This window comes from Corvus moneduloides, chromosome 6, assembly GCF_009650955.1.
Source record: "Corvus moneduloides isolate bCorMon1 chromosome 6, bCorMon1.pri, whole genome shotgun sequence".
NCBI lineage: Eukaryota > Metazoa > Chordata > Aves > Passeriformes > Corvidae > Corvus > Corvus moneduloides.
In genome coordinates, this window is record NC_045481.1 from 25,742,758 (window position 1) to 25,765,561 (window position 22,804).

At 39.9% G+C, this 22,804-nt stretch overlaps 2 protein-coding genes across 5 annotated transcripts in view; one reads left to right on the forward strand and one right to left on the reverse strand.

Annotated features, from left to right (window-relative positions):
* PRORP (protein only RNase P catalytic subunit) overlaps nucleotides 1–8,640 on the reverse strand; it is a 41,398-nt gene extending 32,758 nt beyond the window's left edge. The window contains exons 1-4 of one of the 3 annotated variants that reach the window (XM_032113285.1): nucleotides 8,553–8,640; nucleotides 6,651–8,054; nucleotides 5,503–5,550; nucleotides 2,022–2,154 (exon numbers count right to left, since the gene is read on the reverse strand). In XM_032113285.1, the coding sequence (XP_031969176.1) occupies nucleotides 2,022–2,154; nucleotides 5,503–5,550; nucleotides 6,651–7,651 (1,182 nt within the window). In that variant the 5' untranslated portion in view covers nucleotides 7,652–8,054; nucleotides 8,553–8,640. Of the gene's footprint in view, nucleotides 1–2,021; nucleotides 2,155–5,502; nucleotides 5,551–6,650; nucleotides 8,055–8,372; nucleotides 8,483–8,552 lie in introns of those variants that run through there. The other 2 variants (XM_032113287.1, XM_032113286.1) reach the window with 2 other exon arrangements.
* A 40-nt stretch (nucleotides 8,641–8,680) lies between these two features.
* Nucleotides 8,681–22,392, forward strand: PPP2R3C (protein phosphatase 2 regulatory subunit B''gamma). Of its 2 annotated transcripts, none has more exons than XM_032113292.1 (13): nucleotides 8,681–8,790; nucleotides 9,497–9,624; nucleotides 10,745–10,849; nucleotides 11,451–11,563; nucleotides 12,367–12,464; nucleotides 14,857–14,927; nucleotides 15,665–15,797; nucleotides 16,895–16,950; nucleotides 17,023–17,098; nucleotides 17,694–17,830; nucleotides 19,406–19,543; nucleotides 21,180–21,239; nucleotides 21,952–22,392. In XM_032113292.1, the coding sequence occupies exons 2-13, from the start codon at nucleotides 9,532–9,534 to the stop codon at nucleotides 22,138–22,140; spliced, it is 1,269 nt and encodes a 422-aa protein (XP_031969183.1). In that variant the 5' UTR covers nucleotides 8,681–8,790; nucleotides 9,497–9,531; the 3' UTR covers nucleotides 22,141–22,392. The 2 variants fall into 2 exon arrangements, with proteins under 2 accessions (XP_031969183.1, XP_031969182.1); XM_032113291.1 differs by having other exon boundaries at nucleotides 8,682–8,794.
* Nucleotides 22,393–22,804: the final 412 nt, after the last annotated feature.

The following is a 22,804-nucleotide window of genomic DNA, read 5'->3' on the forward strand; positions in this document are numbered from 1 at the left end:
CCAAAAATAAAATCTGTGTGGAAATTAGATGTTTGCACAATAGGCTGCACATATTACAAACACCCCAAGATTAATTATTTAAAGTTTCTGTAACTGATAAGCATGTTTAATGTCTGTGCCTGCAGAAAGCCTGAAGAATTAAACCTGGTTTCCTCTTCTATATTTTCAAAGCTGGTGAAGAACTGAGGTGCCAGCTGCAACAAATCCCAAATCAATACTCAAAGATAAAGCAAACCTGCCCTGAGATGTGGTGTGGGCTCCATCTAGTGGGGCTCAGCTTTGTTCCGTATCACTACCACCAAATCTGTTATCTCCACACAAAATGTGTCAGAAATAGAATCATAGAATCATTAAGGTTGGAAAAAACCTCCAAAATCATCGAATCCAACTGATCACCTCCTTGTCAACTAGGCCATAGCACTCAGTGCACCATCCAGTCATTTCTTGAACACCTCCAGGGACGGTGACTCTACCACCTCCCTAGGCAACCCATTACATGTTTTACCACCCTTTCAGTCAAGAAATTCTTCCTAACATCCAACTTCAACCTCCCCCAGCACAGCTTGATGTTATGTCCTCTTACCCTGTTGCCAGTTGCCTGGGAGAAGAGACTGTCCTCCCCTTGGCTGCAGCCTCCTTTCAGGTACTTGTAGAGACCAGTAAGGTCTCCCCTGAGTCTCCTTTTCTCCAGGGTGAACAACCCCAGCTCCCTCAGCCACTCCTCATATGACATACTCTCCAGACCCTTCACCAGCTCTGTTGTCCTTCTCTGGACACGCTCCAGCATCTCAATGTCCTCCTTACAGCGAGGGACACAGAACTGGATGCAGGATTAGCGATATGGCCTCACCAGTGCTGAGCACAGGGGAACAATCACTGCCCTGGTCCTGCTGGCCACACTATTTCTGATACAGGCCAGGATGCCACTGGCCTTCTTGGCCACCTGGGCACACCCTGGATTATGTCCAGCTGCTGTGAAGCAGCACCCCCACGTCCTTTTCTTCCAGGCAGCTTTCCAGCCACTCTGTCCCCAGCCTGTAGCACTGTCTGGGGTTGTTGTGACAGAAGTCCAGGATCTGACATTTTGCCTCATTGAACCTCATAGAGTTGGCCTCGACCTACTGATCCAGTCTATCCAGATCCATCTGCAGAGCCTTCCTACCTTCCAGCTCATAAACACTCCCAACCCAGCTTGGTGTTGGCTGTGAACTTGTTGAGGGCGCACTTGATCCCCTTCATCCAGATCATCGACAAAGGTATTAAACAGAACTGGCCCAAACACTGAGCCCTGGGGAACCCCCCTGGTCACCGGCTGCCAACTGGATGTAGCTCCTTTCACCACTGCTGTCTGGGCCCGGCCATCCAGCCAGGTTTTCACCTGGTGGAGAGCATATCTGTCCAAGCCATGGGCTACCAGCTTCCCCAGGAGAATGCTGTGAGGCAAAGTCAAAAGCTTTACTGAAGTCACAGAACTGCAATATACTACAGTGTCTGGAAATTGTGCCCTCTCATAAGTTTACCACAACCTTTGAAAAGCTAATGTATACTGTAATTATAAATATGAAAGTGTATCTTTAAAACTGAGGAGTACTTGATTGGTTGGTGGGCCGTGAAAGGTGACAGAACAAAACTACAACTGGTTCTTTTACTTTTTTGCAAGCTCAAAATACTAGACGTCTTATTTTGTTCTATTTACTGGGTTTTATTCCATATTTTAAATTTAGCTTTTGGAGGATTAAAATATTTTAATTTTTTAACATTAAAACCCCCACACTTTAATTATTTCAGCATTCATTAATACCTGGCTGAAGATACAAGAACAAATAAAATATGAAAGATGCTGAGATTTAGACCTGAATTATAAACACAACTGAAAAAGACACATAGGATACTTCATGGCGTATCTAATGGCCCATCAATGTTTAAAACAAAGAAAAAAATTTGTAGTGTTTTTGAAGTGTCTGAACATTACTTGTATATTACCTTTGTAGCCAATGAACCTGGCAGTGTGCAAGACCTACCTGTGGACTTGTCTTTCTAAAAGTGTCGGTTCCATGTATCACATCCCTTACTATTCTCTCGCTGAGATTACTGTACTCCTCTTCGGTGAGGTTACTATCCTCCAGCTGATGGTTGCAAACTGGGCATTGTCCACTGCAGTAATAGCGAAACAAGAAAATAAAAGGAAAAAGGCTTTTAAATAAGAAACTCCTTAAATATTACTAACTTATCAACGAGCACAATTCTTTACAAGAACCCCAACAGAGTACAATCATCAGAAAATCAGCTGTACTCTTTCTGTGATGCATCCAAACCCTACTAAAGTCACTAGAATTATTTTTATGTGATTTAGTGGGATCAGCACCAAAAATTTAATTCTAGTGACATCTGAAGACTTAGCAGTAAAACTCTGCAGGAAAGCAAGGGGGAAAACAGAATATTTAATTCCTCAGCATCTATTTATACCTTGAGAGATAGGAGTTCTATCCTAAGCATTACCACAAATTCCCACATCTCAAACATTCAAAAGTTTCCCTACTAGACAGGAAAGTCATTACGGACACACAGAGCTCTGATGTCAATGTGGGAAGGTGAGCCTGCTGCACTGGCCTGAACAGAATATATGAAACAGCTGTAGACATGTTAGTTGAAGCTAGCAGGCACATCGCAGAGCCTTGATCTAGCTATAAATCCATTCCGAAGTCTTACAACAAGAAAATGCACCAGTGAAATGCTCCACTGTTGTGCCAACGACTGCTCCTAACAAAAAAAGCTAAGCTATATGTGCCTGGTTTATCAAGGTTTAGAATAATCAAACCTGCCACAGGTATAGGAATAACCCTGCCCAAAAGAATAAGGAAAAATAAAAAAAAAAAAAAAACAAGGAAAGCAAGAAAAGGTAACATAAATCTGTTGTACAGTTGGAAAAGCAAATAGTGACCAATACTGACTTATTTGTGCCACTTGTCTTTCACTACCAGACTTCCCCTTAATTCTAGGCTGTTTGCTCAGATCTCTCCAAGGTGGTCAGAGAGAACAGACTGAGAGCAGAATGGGACTAAGACAGAAATACTCTTTTCTCAGAAAGCTCTCAGGAATGTTAAGTCACACTGGCATACCTGTACGATGCCCCATAACACCAAGGACTTTCTAATATCTGGCTGACTGCACCCAAACAGAAAGCAGCTTTACATTGCTGTCTCCTGACAACTAATCACTACTTGTTTATTGCTAAAATACTTCCATTCCTGCTCTGCAGCACAGGCTGAGTCTCACACGGATCTAGAAATGCAGACTGCTGCAGAAGAAAAAGCTCTGCAGGTACAGTCAACCAATGCCACCAACTGGCATTCATTTCCCAGAGCCACAAACACTTCCATGAGGCACAGCTGTGTCAGGGACTGTGTGACTGCAAGCACTGGCACAGTTTCCTTATCACTTACATCATCCACTTCTCAGTATTCTTTTTTCCCTGTTGCACGACCAGCAGCTATGGTAGCAACTGCAGTCTGCAAATCCTAAATCATACATTTTTTTGTCTCTGACACATGCAAGAACTCTCCACTGATTAGTCCATGCATGTTTTTTAAGACTAGAATATCAAAGAGATTGAAAATCCACCATAAAAGAAAAGATCACAGTATAGAACAATAGGGGATGTGAAGAAACAGCCCTCAAACTCTTTAGTTTCCTTAAGAAGAGTGCTGGCATGTCGCAAGAGATCCTGAACAATTTTCCAGAACAGCATGAGCAAGGTTACACTACAGAGAACACTCAGATCCATGCCTGCCAAGAGGCACAACCATGTATCTCACCAACCGAGTGCTGCAAAACCTTACCAGCACTGGGAAAAGGCCACAGACGAAAAGTCTTGTAACTCTCGAAAGAAAAAATGGTCAAATTTCAAGGTTTATTTGTAGGGGGTTCAAGTTTCTGGCTATCACTGTTTAAAGAAACTAGGAACTCAGTGCTAGAGGAAGAAGAAAATATCCTGCATATGAGCATCTTAGATATAACTGCCAGTATTTATACAAAATCAGAATAACCTATGAATAAGCCTATTACCTTGCCAAAGTCAGTTTAGGAAAAAATAGTTTTTAACCATGGATTTTTTAACTCAAGACTCATGTTTTAAGACATCAGTTATGCTGACTGCAGAGAAGAGTCTAGTAACAATCACTGCATGAGTTTCAGAGATACATTAAGGGCTTTGTCCCTTATGATTAGGGCCAAAAAGAAAAACCAAGCCCACATAAAAACACCAACAAAACCAATGAACTCTTTTTTGGTTTATCTGTCAGCATCCATTTTATTTAAGAAAAACAAAGCTCTTTTATTATTTTTATTTTCTTGAAACCATTTTAATTTTATTCAAATACTTATCCAAGTAGGCTACCTCAAACTTGTTTAGTTCAAAATAAAGTGTTCTTACAGTTCTAACAGCATAACTACTACGTAACTACTTGTCATCACTTTGTTCACAGATTCTTAATCCATGGTAAAAGGTGAGGTGATCTAAGTCAGTTTTAGCTCTCAAAGTCTTTAACTGTTTACAGACAGTAAGATAGAAAACAGACTCAGCTCTTAGTCAAGACAAATGACTTTAGAATTTTGAAGCTCTTAAAGGCTGGAAAAGGTTGTCTAAAATATTATTTATTATAACAGAGTACAGTACCGCACACATTCATACACAATAATAACCTATTGTATAGAAAACAATTCTTCAAGAGTGAGTTGTGCTGCTGTTTCAAGGGCTTCAAAAGCTGCAGGCTCTATACGAGCTTTTACTTCAGAGTATGCAACATAAAGTATTTTTATAAACCACCTAAAAAACCCATAATCCATTGGAAACATTCTCCTAATTAATACATTTATAGCTGCCAAATTGCTACAAAAGCATAGAACAAGGTTTCAAATAGAATAACATTTAAAATAGCAGTTTTCAGACATTAAGAAAACTGCACTGTAATAGAAACACACATCCAAGCTATGCCTGTGAAAACCTAAGAACCATTTTGTCTTCACTGATAATCAGATAGGAAGGGAGAAACCTTCCATCTGTACCAATTAACTGCAGTGTGCAAACAGTATCAGTTTTCAAGAAGATAACACTTTACACACCAAAGCTTTTCCGCTATATATCATGTTAAACAACAGTATTATAAAGCCAACAAAAAATAAAGTCTTTAAATCCTAAACAGTAGACAAATAAGCCACACAGTAAAACTTTTTTACTTAAAAAATCTTATATTTTGCTGTGTTTTTCCATCCTGGCTCTGCTTAGCATAACTCTTTTCCAAATGTGCATGTTGGGTCTTGTTTAATGTACAAGAAAGAGCTGGAAACTGAAGTTTGTGAAATCGTATGTCACAACAAAGGCTCATACCCTCAAGGATTAAAATATTGTCGTATATAAGGAAAACTATTTTTGTTTTTGAAAGAAGATTTCAAGATAGAATAATCAAGACAACACCTCACTTATAAATAAAATGTTGCATTTACCTGTCTTTAATGTTGGTCAGGCGTCCTCTCCAGTTCCCTCCTGGTATACTAATATGTACAGAGGGAAAGATAAATAAAAACATTAGATTCTTATTTAACGATATCTGAATTACCTGTCAGAATAATTACATTTTGGTCAACATTTAGAAATAAAAAACCAAACAATCATCTACCCTGCATAGGAATTACACAAAGATCCATATTAATTTAGTAACACCTGGAAATATTATATAAAGAACCAGCATTTAACAGCATGCAAAGAACTAACACCATCAACCTCCACAGTTTATGTTGTCCCCAAATTTTAAGAACCATACAAACAATCAGGGTGCACTGACAACTTTTAAGTTACTGCCCTACACATTCATAAACCATTCCAAAAATGGTAGTGCATTCCCACTGCCACATTTTCCATCCAGGAAGACTAACCTGTAAAATGGCTCTGTAGCCCACACAAATCAAAGCCAACAGTTTAAAAAAAAAAAAAAAAAAAAAATCACAGATGGGCTCACATACGAGCTCATGACAAAATGGAATGGGCTCAGGTGAACCCCATTGTGCATGCACAGTGTAACAAGCTGTAATTTGCAGAGTCTGACAAACACTTCTCATGACAACAAACCGTGTGACCTGCTAAATACCGTGCTGAAACAAAGAGCCTCCTATAAAGATTGTATAGAATACTAGGAGGTGAACAAAGTCAATACATTTAATCTTCACTTTACCTAGTGGAATTTGCTGCCTCTTTCATTTAAAAAAAGAAACTATCCAACTTTCAACTAGCTTACTACTTCTACACTTCAATAAATTACAGGCAAAGCCCTCATACACCTGTCAATATTCCTCATGTACCACCCCAGAAAGACAAGAAGTCAGCTATTTTGAATTGCCATGACCCACCATGATTTCCTAATTTTTGTACCAAGGAGTAATATTTAACAGGTAAAAGAAAAGATGAAATCAGTACAAATTTTAAACTTTCACAATAATTTGGGAGCAAAAATAAAATGCAATTTTTCATGACAACAAGTCTCTTGTGGAGAAGCAAAAATCAAAATGAGACCTTGAGGGGTCTCAGAGTTGATCTGTGGGAAAATCTGAATCCCTCCTCCTCATGAACTGCACCTTGCTATTGAAACATTATTTACCTTTCAAACCATAGCTTTATACTCCGCATAAATGTTTTGTGAGGATATATCTGGTTCTCTCTCAAATATAAGAGGATACCAAAGAGCTCTTTTTGTAACTCAGCATCTTTCATACCCCTGCTGTAGTCAAAAAATGATTGCAGGACATCCAAGGTTGGGATCACATCTTTAGCCAACATTTCATCATACAGTTCAAAGGCGAGTTTCATTTCTTGGTGACGGCTGGCTGCTTTGATACAAGATTCATAGCATGTCCGTGAGGGAATCATAATCTTTTTTACTTCTTCCAAAAGAGTCAAGGCCATTCTCCATTGATCTGAGTTGCTCAGCCCCCTGATTAGAAGGTTGTAAGCACCACTTTCTAAAATCTTAAATCTGACTTTCATTATATCATACACATCACGGATTTCTGAAACCTGTCTCTGCTGGACACACAGTGTCAGGTATTTGACCAACACATTATATGCAATGTCACCATTACGCTTTGCCAGGTGGGTCAGCAAGGACTTGGCCACATCAATGGGGCTGTTGCACCTGATCATACTGTTCAGCATCACCTCTTCAAATATTTCAGGTGATTGGAAATCTTCCCTTAGTTTGTTCCATTCTTCAGCCTGCAAAGGTTTTTCTGGAGGTTGTACATTGCTAAACTTATGCCTTGACTGAACATGACTCATTGACCACTTCTTTGCAGCTCCAAGAGAGGAAGAGAAGCGGAATTTCCCTTCAGGTATTTCTTTAGTCTCCTCATCCCATCCTTTTCCTTCTTTGCAATCAATTTCAGATCTTTTCTTGGTAGGTAAGACGTCAGTTTCTTTGGGGTCCACTGGTAATGCAGTGCTGGAAGATGTCATAAAACTGAGATAGTTAGTTTTTTCCCTATTGGGGACGCTGAAAGAGGCAGCAAACAGTTGTCGGCATCTTGAAACAGGCCAGAACATGTGACATTTCCATAGCAAAGCCTGAAAACCCTGCTGACTAGTTTGAGAAAAGAGTGCCATCACAAGACGAAATTATCTCACTATTAGCTCACTGTATCTGATGAAGTTATAAAATGAAAAATACAGTTTGCATGGGCATGTTTATTAATAAAAGCCCAAGGGCTGTCAAGCTGTATAAGGTTCTGTTTCAAAATGCTTGTTCTTTGAGTCCTTTCTGTCTCTTATGGACACAAAAAACAGTAAAATCTTTTTTCACAACAGTTAATCTCTTAGACTGTAAGGACAATCATCCAAAATGAGGGTATCTTTCTTCTAGAGAAGATCTTTTGCATATTATGATTCCTGTTTATTGGTTACAGCAATGATGAGTACTGTCTGTGTTGTACGCAGAAAGGCAACGCTGATACAGCTATGCAAAAGCACCGGGTTTTTCTTCCTGCCTTTGTCCAAGTCGGGAGATTTCCTAAAAATCAAAACAACACGACGACATCATGACCTGCTCCGCGGTTTCCTGTGATATTTACATCCGCATGCTAGCAAACACGAAATTCAAGGTTACTCGATGATTTCAGGTGAGGAATCCCAATCCTGATCCTTCAGGCAGTCCCAGGACGGGGTTCCTACACTGCTTCCCTCACATTTTTCACCTGGTGACAAACTTCTCTATGACTTGTTTCCCCAATCCCAAATCCTAGGTAACGCCGCTGCAGAGGCGGAGCAACACTGCGGGCACTAATTATACTGAAATCCCAGGTACAAGTTAGGTTATCCAGGTAAATACCGGGAGATCCGCAGGCGGGTCCGCCTCACGGGGTGACCCCGCATGGCCCCACATTCCTCACCCGGTACCCCGCGGGCCCGGTCCAGCCGTGCCGCAGAACTCCCAGCCTTTGGGAAAGTCGCTCCCGCTGCCCCCTCTCTCCCTCATCCCCCCTCCCTCACGCCTCCGCAAGAAGCCCACCTGACGCCGCGCGCGGCACCCACGCGCAGCAGGCGCGCGCCCACAGCAGGGCGGGCCAGCTTCCCATTGGCCCGGAAGCGCGTGGAGCCAATCGCGCCTCACCGGGCGGGGCGGCGTCCGCCATGTTGGGTGCGGGCGGGAAGCGCCGGAGGACGGAGGCGCCTCGCGCAGGGCAGCGCGCGTGCGCGGGGAGATGGACTGGGAGCGGAGGCTGCGGGCCCGCCTGGCCGCGCGCCGCGTGCGTGAGTGCCCCGGGATCGGGAGCGGGCGGGGGAAGCGCCCCGGGGTGCCCGCAGCCACCGGCGGGGCGGAGGCAGGGCCGGCGGGGCGAGCGTCGGCCTCTCCGGTGCTGCCGTAGTTCGCCGTGTCCGGGCTGCCGCAGGGGCCGGGCGGGTTCCGCAGTCGCCCTCCTCAGAAACAAACTGCCATCTCTCAGGGGTCAGTGAGAGGCAGCGGTGAGGAGCTGTGAGGGCTGCGCTGCCCAGCGCCTGCCCCTGCGGCGGCCTTGGCTGGGAGCGGTGTGTTCGCGGTGAGCGCAGCCAGAGCTGGCGCAGGTGCGCAGCGGCGTCCCCGGCCCGGCACGGGGAGGCGGTCTGAAGCTGCGGCTCGCCCCTCGCAGCGTCTCAAACAGGGCTGCCACTGAAGCAAGAGCGCTGCTGCTCTGTCAGGCATCCCCATGTAGCTGCTAGCGCTGCGTACCTTGCAGTGAATCGGGTGTGAACAGTCATTCAGTGAAAGAGGTGCTGTGTATATACTCAAAATACTTATGTTATGTATTCTTACGTAATTTATATGATTGGTCTGTGCTCCACTCATTTCCACCTAATATTTGTGTTACTAAACCGCGCAACCGGATAAGCCTCAGTATTAACTGTATTTTTCAAGCCTCTCTTTATGTTAGAACTCTGGAGTACAACGTGAACATTCTTTTCTGTGTCAATCAGCCAAAAAGAGTGAACAAGAGCTGAAGGATGAAGAAATGGAATTGTTCACAAAATATTACATGGAATGGAAAGGAGGGAAAAAAAGTGACAGTATATCATATGCAAACATACCACGATTTTACTACAGGGTAAGTGAAGTATCCAGATAAACTTTTAATAAGAGGCTATTCTGTGTTGTAAAGAAAGTTGTTGTCACTCACAAGGACCCTGCACCTTCAGAAGCTAAAGCAGATTGAAATCTGACTGACGTGGATTGATTAGTCTAATTTGTTGTTTTGTTCAATTGTGAATTTCATTAGTTTTAAATAATTACTGAGAATCTTACCAAAGGCAGTGAAATGGGTTGCTAATCAGCCTGATTGGTAAAGATAGGAAGTTCTCTTTCAGAGGCACTTCATGTTCTAACTAAATTTTGATGTCCTGGTGTTACACATATCTATCTTCAGGTTCCTATTTAGACATGATGAGATGCTGCCTAATGAAAATGGTGGGTCTTTTGTTTTGCAGACTAAAGATAAATCTGTTGCTTGCATCATCCAGCAGAAATGCTTGGTCTAGCAACCTAATTGTGAGATGAATCAGATTGGGATGGGAGCACATGTTGACATCTTGATATTGCTGGCACTCATCAACTTGACCACTCAGCTTTTGTCAAACCTCTCATGGTCATGTATTCCTTAGGATCTCATGTTTCTGCCAATTAAGTTCTGGAGTACCTATGTTTCAGTTGATTGATATATGTGCAACTCTCCAAATTCTGGTGGTGCTGTACAGTTTGGCACATAAATATTGGCAGAATTTTTACACTAGGTGTTCTTTCATCTTATTTGTTGGCCAAAACACGTCTAGTAGACATTCACACTTTTGAGAATCAGGCCTACCACAAAATACAATGTGCTGCTCTCTCCCAAGTAGAACACAGCAGTAAATGTCTTTTATGTGTGAGCCCTCATATCTAGCATGGGAAAGTGCTTACTGGATGGGTACCTCAGGTATGAGCTACTTAGAGTGTCTTTCATGTTAACGATGTCCTGCTTTAATTAAATACTTCATTATTGAAATGGTTTGAGACAGTATGCAAGTGATATCCCTTGTAGCAGAAGCAAGTCTGGTAGACTGGCTGTCTTCTGTCACGTAAACAACTTCAATCAGAGCGTATGACTCAAGACTACCTAAGACTACTTGCTGTATGTGTAGTTTTTGAATGCTACCACTGTGCAGAAAATTTAAATGCCACAATGTTTCCAGCTGCCAGCTGAAGATGAAGTCTTGCTTCAGAAATTAAGAGAAGAATCTAGAGCTGTCTTTCTGCAAAGAAAAAGTAGAGAACTGTTGGATAATGAAGAGCTGCAGGTAGAAAATTATTTTCTGTATATCTTGTAATGGCTTCTGAATGGATTTAGATTATCTCCTGTCAAGAGTTTGATTATCTCCTGTGCGCCCACAGAATCTTGTGGTAAGATGCTTTGTATTTGGGCACACAGTACTAGGTAAAGCTGAAGTCCTGCATAGCCTTGGGCTGGTAATGCCAGCATGAAGCTTCCTCGTTATGATGTATGTGAGGACTAAATTGATGGCTTCTGGTTTTCCAGCATTGCAGTGATTCCCCTGGTGGGCCCAGATGATGAAATAGGTTCTGTTTATGTATCACTGAGAGACACTCCGAAGATGGTTGATTTTATTGCACTGCAAAGACAGAAGTGACCCTAGACTTTCTGGTGTGACCCTAGAAATCCTAGTGAGGGAGAGAGAGTGTGCATGTGTTTAACAGCATGTAAGGCGGTGGAAGTAGTGCATACTCACTTTTCTGGCTGAACTGACTGTGTGTACTGATTAACTGAGAGAGCCTTGCATCAAGCCCACATTTTTGCCGAGTTTCTTAAAACACTGTATCTTAAGTACATTGACATCTCTTTAGAGATACCTTCTTAACCAAATATAAATAACTTTTAAGAATCTATGGTTTCTACTGGACAAACATCAGACATCACCAATGATTGGGGAAGAAGCAATGATCAATTATGAGAACTTCTTGAAAGTTGGTGAAAAAGCTGGACCAAAATGCAAGTAAGGCGTTCTTCTGTTGTATGTGCTCATTTTGACTAAACCTAAGTGCTGCTGTAACTTTCAGTTGCTAAAATAGATGGGAACAGTTTAATGGTGAGAAGAAATCATATCCATGTAGTTACTGATGAACTGGTTGCTTGACATCCTTGCAAAGGTGTACTCTGCATCTCTTGAGGTGACTTTTAACAGAGGTGCATGAAAGAATGGTAGTGCATCCTTTTGACGAAGAACTTTTTATCAGCATTAGCATTTTTATGATGTTAGTGGTCAGCAAATAGCACATTATGTATTTGAACTGGAAGTCATGTCTCTAGTGATATTGCCCAACCTTCCCTAATACCTTCTGATGCAGAATTTTCTACCAGATGTTCTGTGCACAGCATGCAATGAATGGTCTTCTTTGTGCTCCTGTTGGAGATGGCTGTTGTGCACATGGCTTTGTGATTGAGTTTTGGGCAGAAGCAGATTATTTGTCAGTACTGGCAGTTTCTTTTATGAGCATATTGTTGTTGAAGATTGGAAGCTACCAAACATATTGTACTAAAGAGAAATTAAATTGAATAAAAGCTCTCAAAAGTTCTACATCAATGAAGAGTCTCGTGAGCAGAAAAGGTAGCTGCTTTTTATTGAGTTTACTGTCGTTACTTGGTAGGATCCCACTTGATGAGTGTAATGAAGCATATTAACATATTCTGTGTTAAAACATTATTTTACAGGATCTGTAAATTTCAGATACTGTAACTGGATTTGTCAGTGCAGTGTAATCGGATGCATAGAAGTAGCTTTGTGTTTATGTTTTACAGACAATTCTTTACAGCGAAGATCTTTGCTAAATTACTCCATAATGATCCTTATGGGAGAATATCTATCATGCAGTTTTTCAATTATGTCATGCGAAAAGGTTAGTGGATGCTTCTTCTGCTTAGAGAGAAGTTGTTTCATTTTAAGGCTATTTTCAGCCTTATTTGTTACTTGATGTTCCCTTCAGCAGCAGTGAGATCTGCGCTTAACTGCAAATGCTGTTTTTCTTGAGGCTTGGGATTTTTTTCTGGTTACTAAAAGGTGGGAGTCCACCATACCTCTAAAATCCACCTCTCCCTGGCCACAGTTATCCTTGATCTGTTTGTTATGTATATTGTCATTCTGATTTCCTTTATTCAGGCAATGTTGTGAAGTGCAAAACAATAAAGTTCCATGGCAGGTGTGATCTTAACCACTATGATCAGGCAGATAGCTTTGTTTGCTGTTTGTCCTTTTACAGAGTGGTGTTGTCTATGTTTTCTAACTGATTGTTAAATATGTGAGTATGTTTCTGTGCTTATCACTGTAGCCTTACCATATTTTCAGCTATTTTTTATTATAAATAGCCATTTGGGCTGAAAAATGCCTTTTTAATTTTTTTTTTTTTAAATCTGTATTACACGTTGTTTAAAACACTAGGCTAGCTAGCAGAAAGGAAGATTGTGTTATTATCTTTTGCCCCGGCTACTGTGTTCTTAGATCTGCTAGAGCCTTCAAGAGAGGAGAACGGCACCTTTCTCTGAGCAGCTCAGACTGCTTAACTTAAAATCTTGTGGTGCAAGGGATGAGAAATGTGTTAAGCAGGAAATGTGATGTGCAGGTGTGTACAATATGCAAGAAATTAGTCACAGACCCATTTCCAACAACGAGCCCAAAAGCTGCAGGATAGGAGACTTGTTGCAAAGTCTGTTAAAATTGTATGCGTTTCAAAAAGGCCCAACCAGATGGACACAAACAGAGGTTTTTTCAGAGCTTTGTTTCACCCAGAAGTTTTAAGTCTTGTGTATTTAGGATTATGCCTTTTTTCTAAGCAAACAAATGTAATAATAATAATAATAGCTGCCACCACCAAATCATTTCATGTGTGATGCATTTACCTTTAAACTTAAGCCAACAAAGAAACAGCCTCACTGTAAAACCTCTGCCATCTGAATGACGCTTAGCCCACCATGAGAAACACTTACCTTGAAGAGTGAATGTTTTGAAGGACAGCTCATATTGCATAAGAGGAACTTTTGAACTGTTTCTTCATAAAATGAGAGTTAAATTTAATGTTGCGTTTGTGAATAATAGTTTTTATGCCTAATCTATTCTCCATCACTGTTCCAGTGCTTTAATAATGGCCTCAAGCACATTGTCCTGTAGATTGTCCAATTAATGTGCTTTCTCATTACAAAATAGACATTTGTGCAATTCTAATTCTCGTAGCTCAGAAGTGAGGGCAGGATCTTCGGCTGTAGCTGCAGTGTCTGGTGCTGTACAAAGGTGTTGTAGCAATCTATATGTATATGACATTGTACAGCTGTTCAATGCAGTGAAAGTGCACTGCTACACATTTCTAATTCAGTGAGAGAGAACAAATCCATATGATTCTGTATAGCCAACTGTGTGTGCTTGCAGCCTGGAAAGCCTGGGCTGCATCAAAAGAAGCATGGACAGCAGGTCAAGGGAGATGATTCTTGCCCTCTGCTCTGAGACTTGTGAGACCCCACCGGGAGTCAGCACAGGAAAGATGTGAGCCTCTCCTATGACCACAGGCTGAGAGAGTTGGGGTTGTCCAGCCTGGAGAAGAGAAGGCTGTGGGGGAGCCCTCACTGTGCACTTTCAGTACTTAAAGGGAGCGTATAAATGGAGGGAGAGCAACTTTTACACAGGCATATAGTGATAGAACAAGGGGAAACAGTTTTATATTAAAGAGGAAACATTTTAGAGGAGATGCTAGCAAGAAATACTTTACTCAGAGGGTGGTGAGGCCCTGGAACAGGTTGCCCAGAGAGGTTGTGGATGCACCATCCCTGGAAGTGTTCCAAGGCCAGGTTGGAGGGGGCTTTGAGCATTCTGATCTAGTGGGTAGGTAGCACCCCTGCCTATGGTGAGGGAAGGTTGGAACTAGGTGATCTTTAAGGTTGCTTCTAATCCTAGCCATTCTATGATTCTGTGATACACCAAATAAAATGTGGTGTCTGCTCAGCCATTTTTCACATCTAGTTATTATAAGGCAGTCTTGGCAACGGTGCATATTTATATTACAAATAGTATATATTTATAAAGTGTATATTTATAGTATATTGCCAATGACTTTTACAAATTTAGAGACTGAAACAGTGTTTCTAAGCAGTACATGACATGGCTTTGCTTAAATCTCAGAAAAATGGGAAGAGGCACTTAAAATCCAGCTGTGCCTTGCGGCCTCTAGAATAACTTCAAATTTTGGCAAGAACTCAAAAGCCCCATAGGTTTCTTGCATTGTGATTCTGTTTTCTGTTTCACAGTATGGCTTCATCAGACAAGAATAGGTCTCAGTTTATATGATGTGGCAGGACAAGGGTACCTCAGAGAATCAGTAAGTAAATTCTTGATTAACTTAATGTCTCTCTTTAGAATCAAATGACAGAGCATCAGAAAGATTCCAGGTTTTTTCTAGTCTTGTCTTGTAAAAGCTTGTATCATAACAGATTTGGAGTGGGCACGTTTGTTGGGATAAATTGCAATTCATGTGCTCAGGAGATTTGGTGGTGAGAGTGGTGCTAGCCTTTCAAATATATGGGTAATTTTCTGAAAAGGGGATTGTATCTATAAAGATTTCATGTCATTAGCACTTTACTAGATGTATTAGGATATGGTAAAAATAACAAATTATTCTTCAGTGAATTATTCTCCTGCTCTAACGGGAGGTAATATTATAAAATAAATATAAATGTCCTAGTTACTGCTCAACTTAAAGAAAAAAGTTTTATTAAAGAGTATTCAGCAGTGGGATAATCCAGTCAGGAGTTATGCATTGATATTTGAAAAAGGTACAGTTGACTGCATTTATATTTACATATAAATATCATGTACTTTGTTAAATTCTGCTTTATTATAGATTGTTTCAGCCCTAGGATTGCAGGTGCATGTATATGATCTGGGATTTCTTGCACAGAGACAGAAGCTTTTTTACCTGCTTTCTTGCTCTTTTCTGCATTGTTTCAGGACTGTTTATTTTTAATAAAATACACTTGAAAGCCAGGGAGGAATATAGCAAAGATGCAACAATAGTGGTGTTTAATGCTTGTTTTCTTTTCTTTCTTAATTCTGCAGGATTTAGAAAACTATATTTTGGAACTCATCCCTACTTTGCCACAACTGGATGGCTTAGAAAAATCTTTTTACTCCTTTTATGTCTGCACAGCAGTTAGAAAGTTCTTCTTCTTTCTGGATCCTCTCAGAACAGGTAGGTCTCTTGAAATGTTTCCACTGAAGCTACTTGTGTTTTCAAAGTAATATGTAGTTATCTTTGTAGGCTTTTGTTCATCATTGAAGATTCATTTCCACTGAAGACCACAATTCTTTATTGTGGATCTAATAATCTACTTTTGCAGCTAATGAATTTCTGTGAGATATCCATCAGTTGAGGTACTATAGATTTATCTCATAGAAACTGAGAAACAAGATACTGTTTCATCATAATGAGCCATTAGCAGTAGCTAATTTTATAAGTGTTCAGGGTGAATAGAAAACACTGCAACCAACAACACAACTGCTTGTCAGGACCTCCGCAGAGCTGGAGATGGTCAGGAATGGTTGCAGTGATGTGCTTTTCCTGTGATTAAATCTGTGTGCGCTGTGTAGACCCACTAGAAAAGGTCTGCAGTTAGGTATGATAATCCTTGTTACAGGTGCAGCTCCCTTGTATGCCCTCGATTTAAATCGCAAACTGCATGTGTTTTCAAGGTCCAGCTGTGCCCCTTGTAAAGGTCAGAATTGTGTGGGCAGCAGCCTCTGACAGAGGTAATTACAAACGTGTGGAGAGGGTGTGTGGAAGTTACAACGCCATTATTTTGCACAGCGGTGAGCACAGTGTCTGTGCACCAGTCAGAGCTGCACCAGCAGAAGTGCATTCTGCTACCTTAGCTTTGTGTCACATCTGTAGTTTCGAAGATGTAAGAATATCATGTCACTTAGGAGACTGTTATTTCATCAAACGTTTTAAGCATGCTTTCTTTGCGTTTTTTATTTTACATTTTGAGTTGAACACTCACATTTATTTTAATCAAGTTTTCTGGCTTTTAAGGCTTCAGGATAACTCCTGCCTATACCAGGCTAGTTTTGTCCAGTCATTTTAAAAGGTATTTTATTTTATCTCTGAAATTAGAGTCTTATCCTTGATGTTAGATGTGGGTTTTGTTTAGCTTTGGTTTTTTAAAAAGGCTTTTTTTTTCTGCTCCGAATACTTCTTTCTTAAGTAGAACCACTTAAATGAGAATAGTCAAATGGAATAGTCAAATGGCTGAACAACTGTTAAAATGTATTTTCCTTTTCTTGCTACAGGGAAGATAAAGATACAGGATATTTTAGCTTGCAGCTTCCTGGATGATTTACTGGAGGTAAAGGTCTCTAACATATACTGTTGTATTTTAATTTACTCTTTCTGAATTCTAACTTTATGTTTCACTTAGTTAAGGGATGAAGAACTTTCTAAAGAAAGTCAGGAAACAAATTGGTTTTCTGCTCCTTCTGCATTAAGAGTTTATGGTAGGTCCTTTCTATGTCAACACTTCTTTCTTGTATGACTTAGTCACATTATTACTGTATTTTTCCTCTGCTTTTGTCATGTTAAACCCTCCTGCTAACTCGTCTTTTCAAATCCTGTATCCACCCTTCCAGTATATCTTCCTGACTTTCTTCATAGTTTTGGTTCTCTGCTGTTGCTCTTTATCATGGTTTTATAATCAGTCACCTTATTGCACAAGGTACAAGATTCCTGTGTAACCTTCTCTTCTGGCTCTGTTCATGCCTTTGAATTGTCTTTAGCTCTTTTTTCATGCTTACAGCATATTTGTATAAAATAATATGCTCTCAGTCTTCTGCTCCTCTCTCTGTATCCACAGCTATTAACTTAGATCAGAACTACTAACACCTCATTATGGGAATCCCACTTCCTCTCCCTCCATGTTCTGCACTTATTTCTAATGCTTTATAAATATTATTGTGGATCTAGCATATTCTCACTTAGCTGCATTAATTTTGTTATGGATTTGACAAAATTTCAGTGTTTATTTTTCTCGATTGAAACAGTTCTTTTCTGATAGAGGTATATTATGGCTGGATTTTTTCATCTACTCCCTAGGTCAGTACTTAAACCTTGATAAAGATCACAATGGCATGCTCAGCAAAGAAGAACTGTCCCGATATGGAACAGGGACTCTGACCAACATATTTTTGGATCGTGTCTTTCAAGAATGCTTAACTTATGATGGTGAAATGGTAATCACATATTTTCACTTTGTCCACAGCATAAAAGCTTCGGCTTACTGAGTTGAGAAATGTCTAATAATCAGTATATTTAAAAGAAAGAGTAGCTTGAGGTAACTTTTGTTTATCATTGTGCACACAAATGACCATGCACCATACTAGAAAGTTAATTTTCTTAAGAGCAAGGTGATTGCTTAAAAATAAATTGCTTGTTTGAAAAAGCAGAGGTGATACAGAATCCAGACAGGCTAGGATAAGGCCACTTGTAGATCCAATTACAAAAGTGCATGTTGAAAAAATGTGTAGATGCAGCAGTACTTTTTAGTTAAATGTAATGCTTTAAAGAGAGCCAAAGACAAGTGGCACACTTGAGATCAGTGCAAGTTAGCTAAGCTGTCTACTTCTTCATGAAGACAGTTGTGTTTTTCATTGTAAGCTTTCCATAGCTGTGAAAAATGAGAAGTCTACCTAATTTAAAAGGAGTTAAAGTAACACCTTATATTTATATTTTTTGAAGGTTTACTTAATGTTTAGCCACTATTCTTGTCTGCATTCAGATGACTGGAGTGTACAGTGACAAGTTACAAATTCACTATACAGCCCTTTTGCCACTGAGGTCATGAGGGATCCTCTTAGTCGTCCTTTCCTGGACTTGCAGCAGTAGGTTCATCTCTCTTGTGTGGGGGAGACCAGAGCAGGACCCAGTGCCTGGATGTAGTGTAAGCTGTGCTGACTAGAGAAGGATCACTCACCTTCCTCAACTTGCCAGCAAAGCGTTTCCTAATGCAGCTGAGGGTGCTTTCAGCAGCCTTTGCTGCAAGGGCCTGTTTGTTGCAAAGCTGCTTTCTTACTGGTCAGCCCCCAACTCTACAGGTACATGGGGTTATTCCTCCCCAGATACAGGGTTTTGCATTCCCTCTGTTCAGCTTGATGAGGCTCCTGTTAGCCCATTTTTCCAGGCTGTCAAGCTCCCTCTGAATGACAGCACAACTCTCAGATGTTGCAGGTAAACAGGGTTATTAAACACACAGGGCTGTAGGATTTCTGCCCTTGTCACAACTGTATCTTGATTGGGAAACCAAGAATCAGTACTAATGAAAAAGAAAAGTGTGATACTTATTTGTAATCATGACCAATGTTTCTAGCACATGCTTTGCCAAACCACTGACTCTGGTCTAAGGATTATATACTTAATTAGCTATTTGGTAACAGCAGGCTCGCTGCTGCTAGACATTTAATTTGTGGTAATGAAAACATTTAATGTTTTTTCTTCACTAGTTGGGTATGTTCAGCAGTTTAAAGATATATTAAACATTGTTTAAAAACATATATATGGCATGTTTAATTTGGACTTATGCTTGGAATGCTATTTTGCCTCTAAAATGGCAGGATTTCCCATTATCAGCAGTCATTAAAAAGTAACTTTCCTGTGCACATTAGTTGTAGCAGCCATTTTCTATTTCATGTTGTCTTTTTCAGAAAATAGACTGATCCCCTACAATGAAATAGCTGCCAGTTAGAGAGTTCCTGCTTACAAAATCAATTTAGAAAGAAGACTATAATAAACATGATTGTATCTACTTCTAGGACTATAAAACCTACCTGGACTTTGTGCTTGCATTAGAAAACAGAAAGGAGCCTGCAGCTCTGCAATATATTTTCAAACTGCTTGATATAGAGAACAAAGGACACCTGAATGTCTTTTCCCTTAATTATTTCTTTAGGGTAAGTCTCTTTATTCAAGTAGGCCATTTTCTGTGTTTCTAGTGTTATAGCCTATGTGCTTCTGCATGCAGACCTGCAGGAAATCACTTTAAATTACCAATAGCCACAGGCAGGCTAGTAATGACTTCTAAGAAGATTTAAAATATTTTTTTTAAAAAGACAAAAATTGGAAAGATTTCAAAAGGTATTTTCAGTAGTTTATCTGCAGTTGAAGTTAACTGTTTTGATTTTGGTTAGGAAAAATATTTTCTATTGATTTGGGGTTTTTTTAAATGTGAATTGTCTTAAAATTGCGTGATGATTACCTATTAAGATTTTTTATGATGGTTCTAACTGATTATTGCCCATGGTTTTAATTTCAACTGTAATCCTAAAATTCAGTAAAAGAAAAGAAAATTAAATTTATTGATAGGCCTGTACAGCTGTGGGATTTTTCATTCAGTGCTTTGCTTGCAAAAAGCTTCTTGCATTTTTCATAGTCTGCATTTTTACCTGTTGCTTCCAAAATAGATTTAAACTAAGCTTAGTTTTTTTTTAGTTGCTGTTAAAATTAACTTAAGATTGTAAAATCTTCCTCCAAACTGTGGTTTGTGTGTGATGGGGTTTTTGTTGTTTTGGGTTTTTTTCCTTCTGATTAGTGGTGATTTTGGTTTGGAGAGGGGGCAGGTATTTTGTTGTTTTGTCTTGTTTTTCTAAAAGATACCTGAGATATCTTGGGAAGGGAAGTGCTATGCAGTAAAATCGTATTTTTTGCTGTGGGTGGTTTCAGCTGAGTTGTGAGCTTGATGCTTTATTCATGTACAGGATCCCCTCAGTGATATCTATTCAGACATGGGCAAGCACTCCAAATTTCTTTATGTGTATCTTTGTATTATAACTGTAAAAATAGGTAATGTCATTGTACTTAGCTGTATGCTTAAAGGATGAAGAACAATGTACGTAGTTCATTAGTCATTAAAGCATTCAGGCCTGCTCAAGGCATAATCTTATATCCACCTTATTTCTATATTGTAACAAGTCTCCTTTTGGACAGGGAATGTTCTAAGTTTTCCTTGAAATCAGAACAGTTCCTCTTGACTCTGAATGATTGCTTTTCTGCTAGCATTAAGTGTCAGTAGGTCTGCACTTCCAGAGGTTGTGCTGGCAGAACTGTGCTGGACAAGGCTGTGCAGCTTATGCTAGTGAAAGAGTTTTGTTCACAGTTACTTGCAGATGCAGGTTTGGTGATGCAGGTGTTTAAAAGAATTAATCTGTCTTTCTGCTGATTGGTCATTTTCCTTCTCTCTTTTCCTAGCCTGTATTTCATACTGTGTCAGAAAATGTAACCTTATAGTTCGAGTGTATGAATATCTTAAGTTTTGAGTGCTGAAGGATAATATGCAAATTTCTCAAACACTGGTCATAATGAAAGTGAGATTCATGTCATACTAATTAAGAACTGTGAACCTAGAGATGTATATCATTGATAATGCCGTAGCTCACCCCTGCCTCACCTGTAGAAGAAAAGCAATTGCAAGCTGTACCATGAATGCTTTGTTAGAGGGCAATGCAGCTTAAGATGCAGAAGCATTAAAAAACTTCCATACAGCGCCAGTATAATACTGCACTAGCCATTGCTAACTTCTCTTTTTTTTAGGCTATTCAGGAACAAATGAAAATTCATGGACAAGAACCAGTTTCTTTTCAGGATGTCAAGGTTAGCTTTACCAAATGGAGTACTATGTATAATCGTTGAATAAGCATTTAATGATTTAATTATGTTATGTCATCATTTGTAGGTTGCTGTATACTTACCTGCAGAGTAGTAGAAATAAGCAGACTTGTCCTACTCATAGGTTTGAAAATTCCTTTCTGGTCAGCAGTTGCTCTCCAAAATAACTGATATGTTCTAGTAGTTTCCTTAATAATAGACAAATTACCTGTTAAATACATGTTGCTGTTTCTTACACTTGAAGGTACTTGCTAAGTCCATTTCACAGTTCTGAGGATCATTCCTTGGGGGACAGGGGACCGACTAGTGAATTAAAAAAAACAGCTTATAAAACTAAATACTGCCTACTTTATATTTAGCAGTTTTAGTACGTAAAAAAAAAAAGTACAGGAGTTTCTGCAAAACTTAGCTCATAGAAGTGAACTGAGTTTCATTTTACCACTTTGAGGCTGAAGCCTCCCCACAAAATCAAATTCTTAGCTGAGATGTGGGAGCTGAGGACACTGCTCCGAACTGTAGCAAATCAGTCAGTGTGCTTTGTATTTTCAATGCTTTGGGACTTAACAGCTGCTTTTTGTAAATTGGTGTGGGTGGCACTAGTTAGCCAAAGATCATTCTGTGTATGGTATGAAATAGCCATTATTCTGCTCATTAATGTGTGGGGGTTTTTCTCCCAATTTTGACTTGTCTTTCATAGGATGAAATCTTTGATATGGTGAAGCCTAAGGACCCTTACAAAATCTCCCTTCAAGACTTGATCAATAGCAGTCAAGGAGACACTGTTACCAGCATTCTAATTGATCTGAATGGGTTCTGGACATACGAGAACAGAGAGGTCCTTGTGGCAAGCGATAATGACAACACTGCTGATGTTGATGATACATGACTTCGAATGGGAGCAGACTGTACCCATAGAGAGATCTCAATCTGATGGGCCAACTGTTGGAAGCTGGAAGCATTCATTATCTGAATCAATTCCTCATCCATTTTACTTCTCCCCCTTCCTCCTTTGCCCCCACGTAAGATAGAAAATGTGGTACATACATGAATCACAGAACTAATTTCTGAAACCAAAAAAGCAAGTGTTGTTTAAGAGGCAAAAATCACCTGTTTTTTAAATAAATATTTTTGGACTTTTTTCATGTGTACCAAGCCCTATTCTTATTTAAATACCTTATTCTAAGTGTGAATTTCCCTGAAAGTAAGAATGTGGTTCTTGGTATCTTCAGCACTGGCCTATATCCACTCAGCCATCCCAAGCCTCCCACTCCATTCTGTATGGCTTCCTCTAGTGACAGCACCATTGAACATTCTGTTGTGAAAGCAGTAGTTTTCAGTAAGAAGTAAAGAATTTAGGACTTTTTCTTCTATGCATGACCAGCTTTAAGTGTGTAACAGGAATGATAAGTAAATTAAAAATTAAAATAACTGGACACCTAACTTTTAAGAGGTTCATTAACAGAAATAAAACTGCACTAGCTTTAGATCTAGTTAAAAGTAATCCAAACAATCCGAACACCTGTACAGAGGCTTTCAACAAGTTAACCTCC

Coding starts and splice junctions, on each gene's coding strand:
- PPP2R3C (XM_032113291.1), top strand. CDS start 8,746: ATGGACTGGGAGCGGAGGCTGCGGGCCCGCCTGGCCGCGCGCCGCGTG. Junction 10,850..11,450: donor TGGATAATGAAGAGCTGCAG/GTAGAAAATTAT, acceptor ATAACTTTTAAG/AATCTATGGTTTCTACTGGA. Junction 16,951..17,022: donor TCCTGGATGATTTACTGGAG/GTAAAGGTCTCT, acceptor TGTTTCACTTAG/TTAAGGGATGAAGAACTTTC.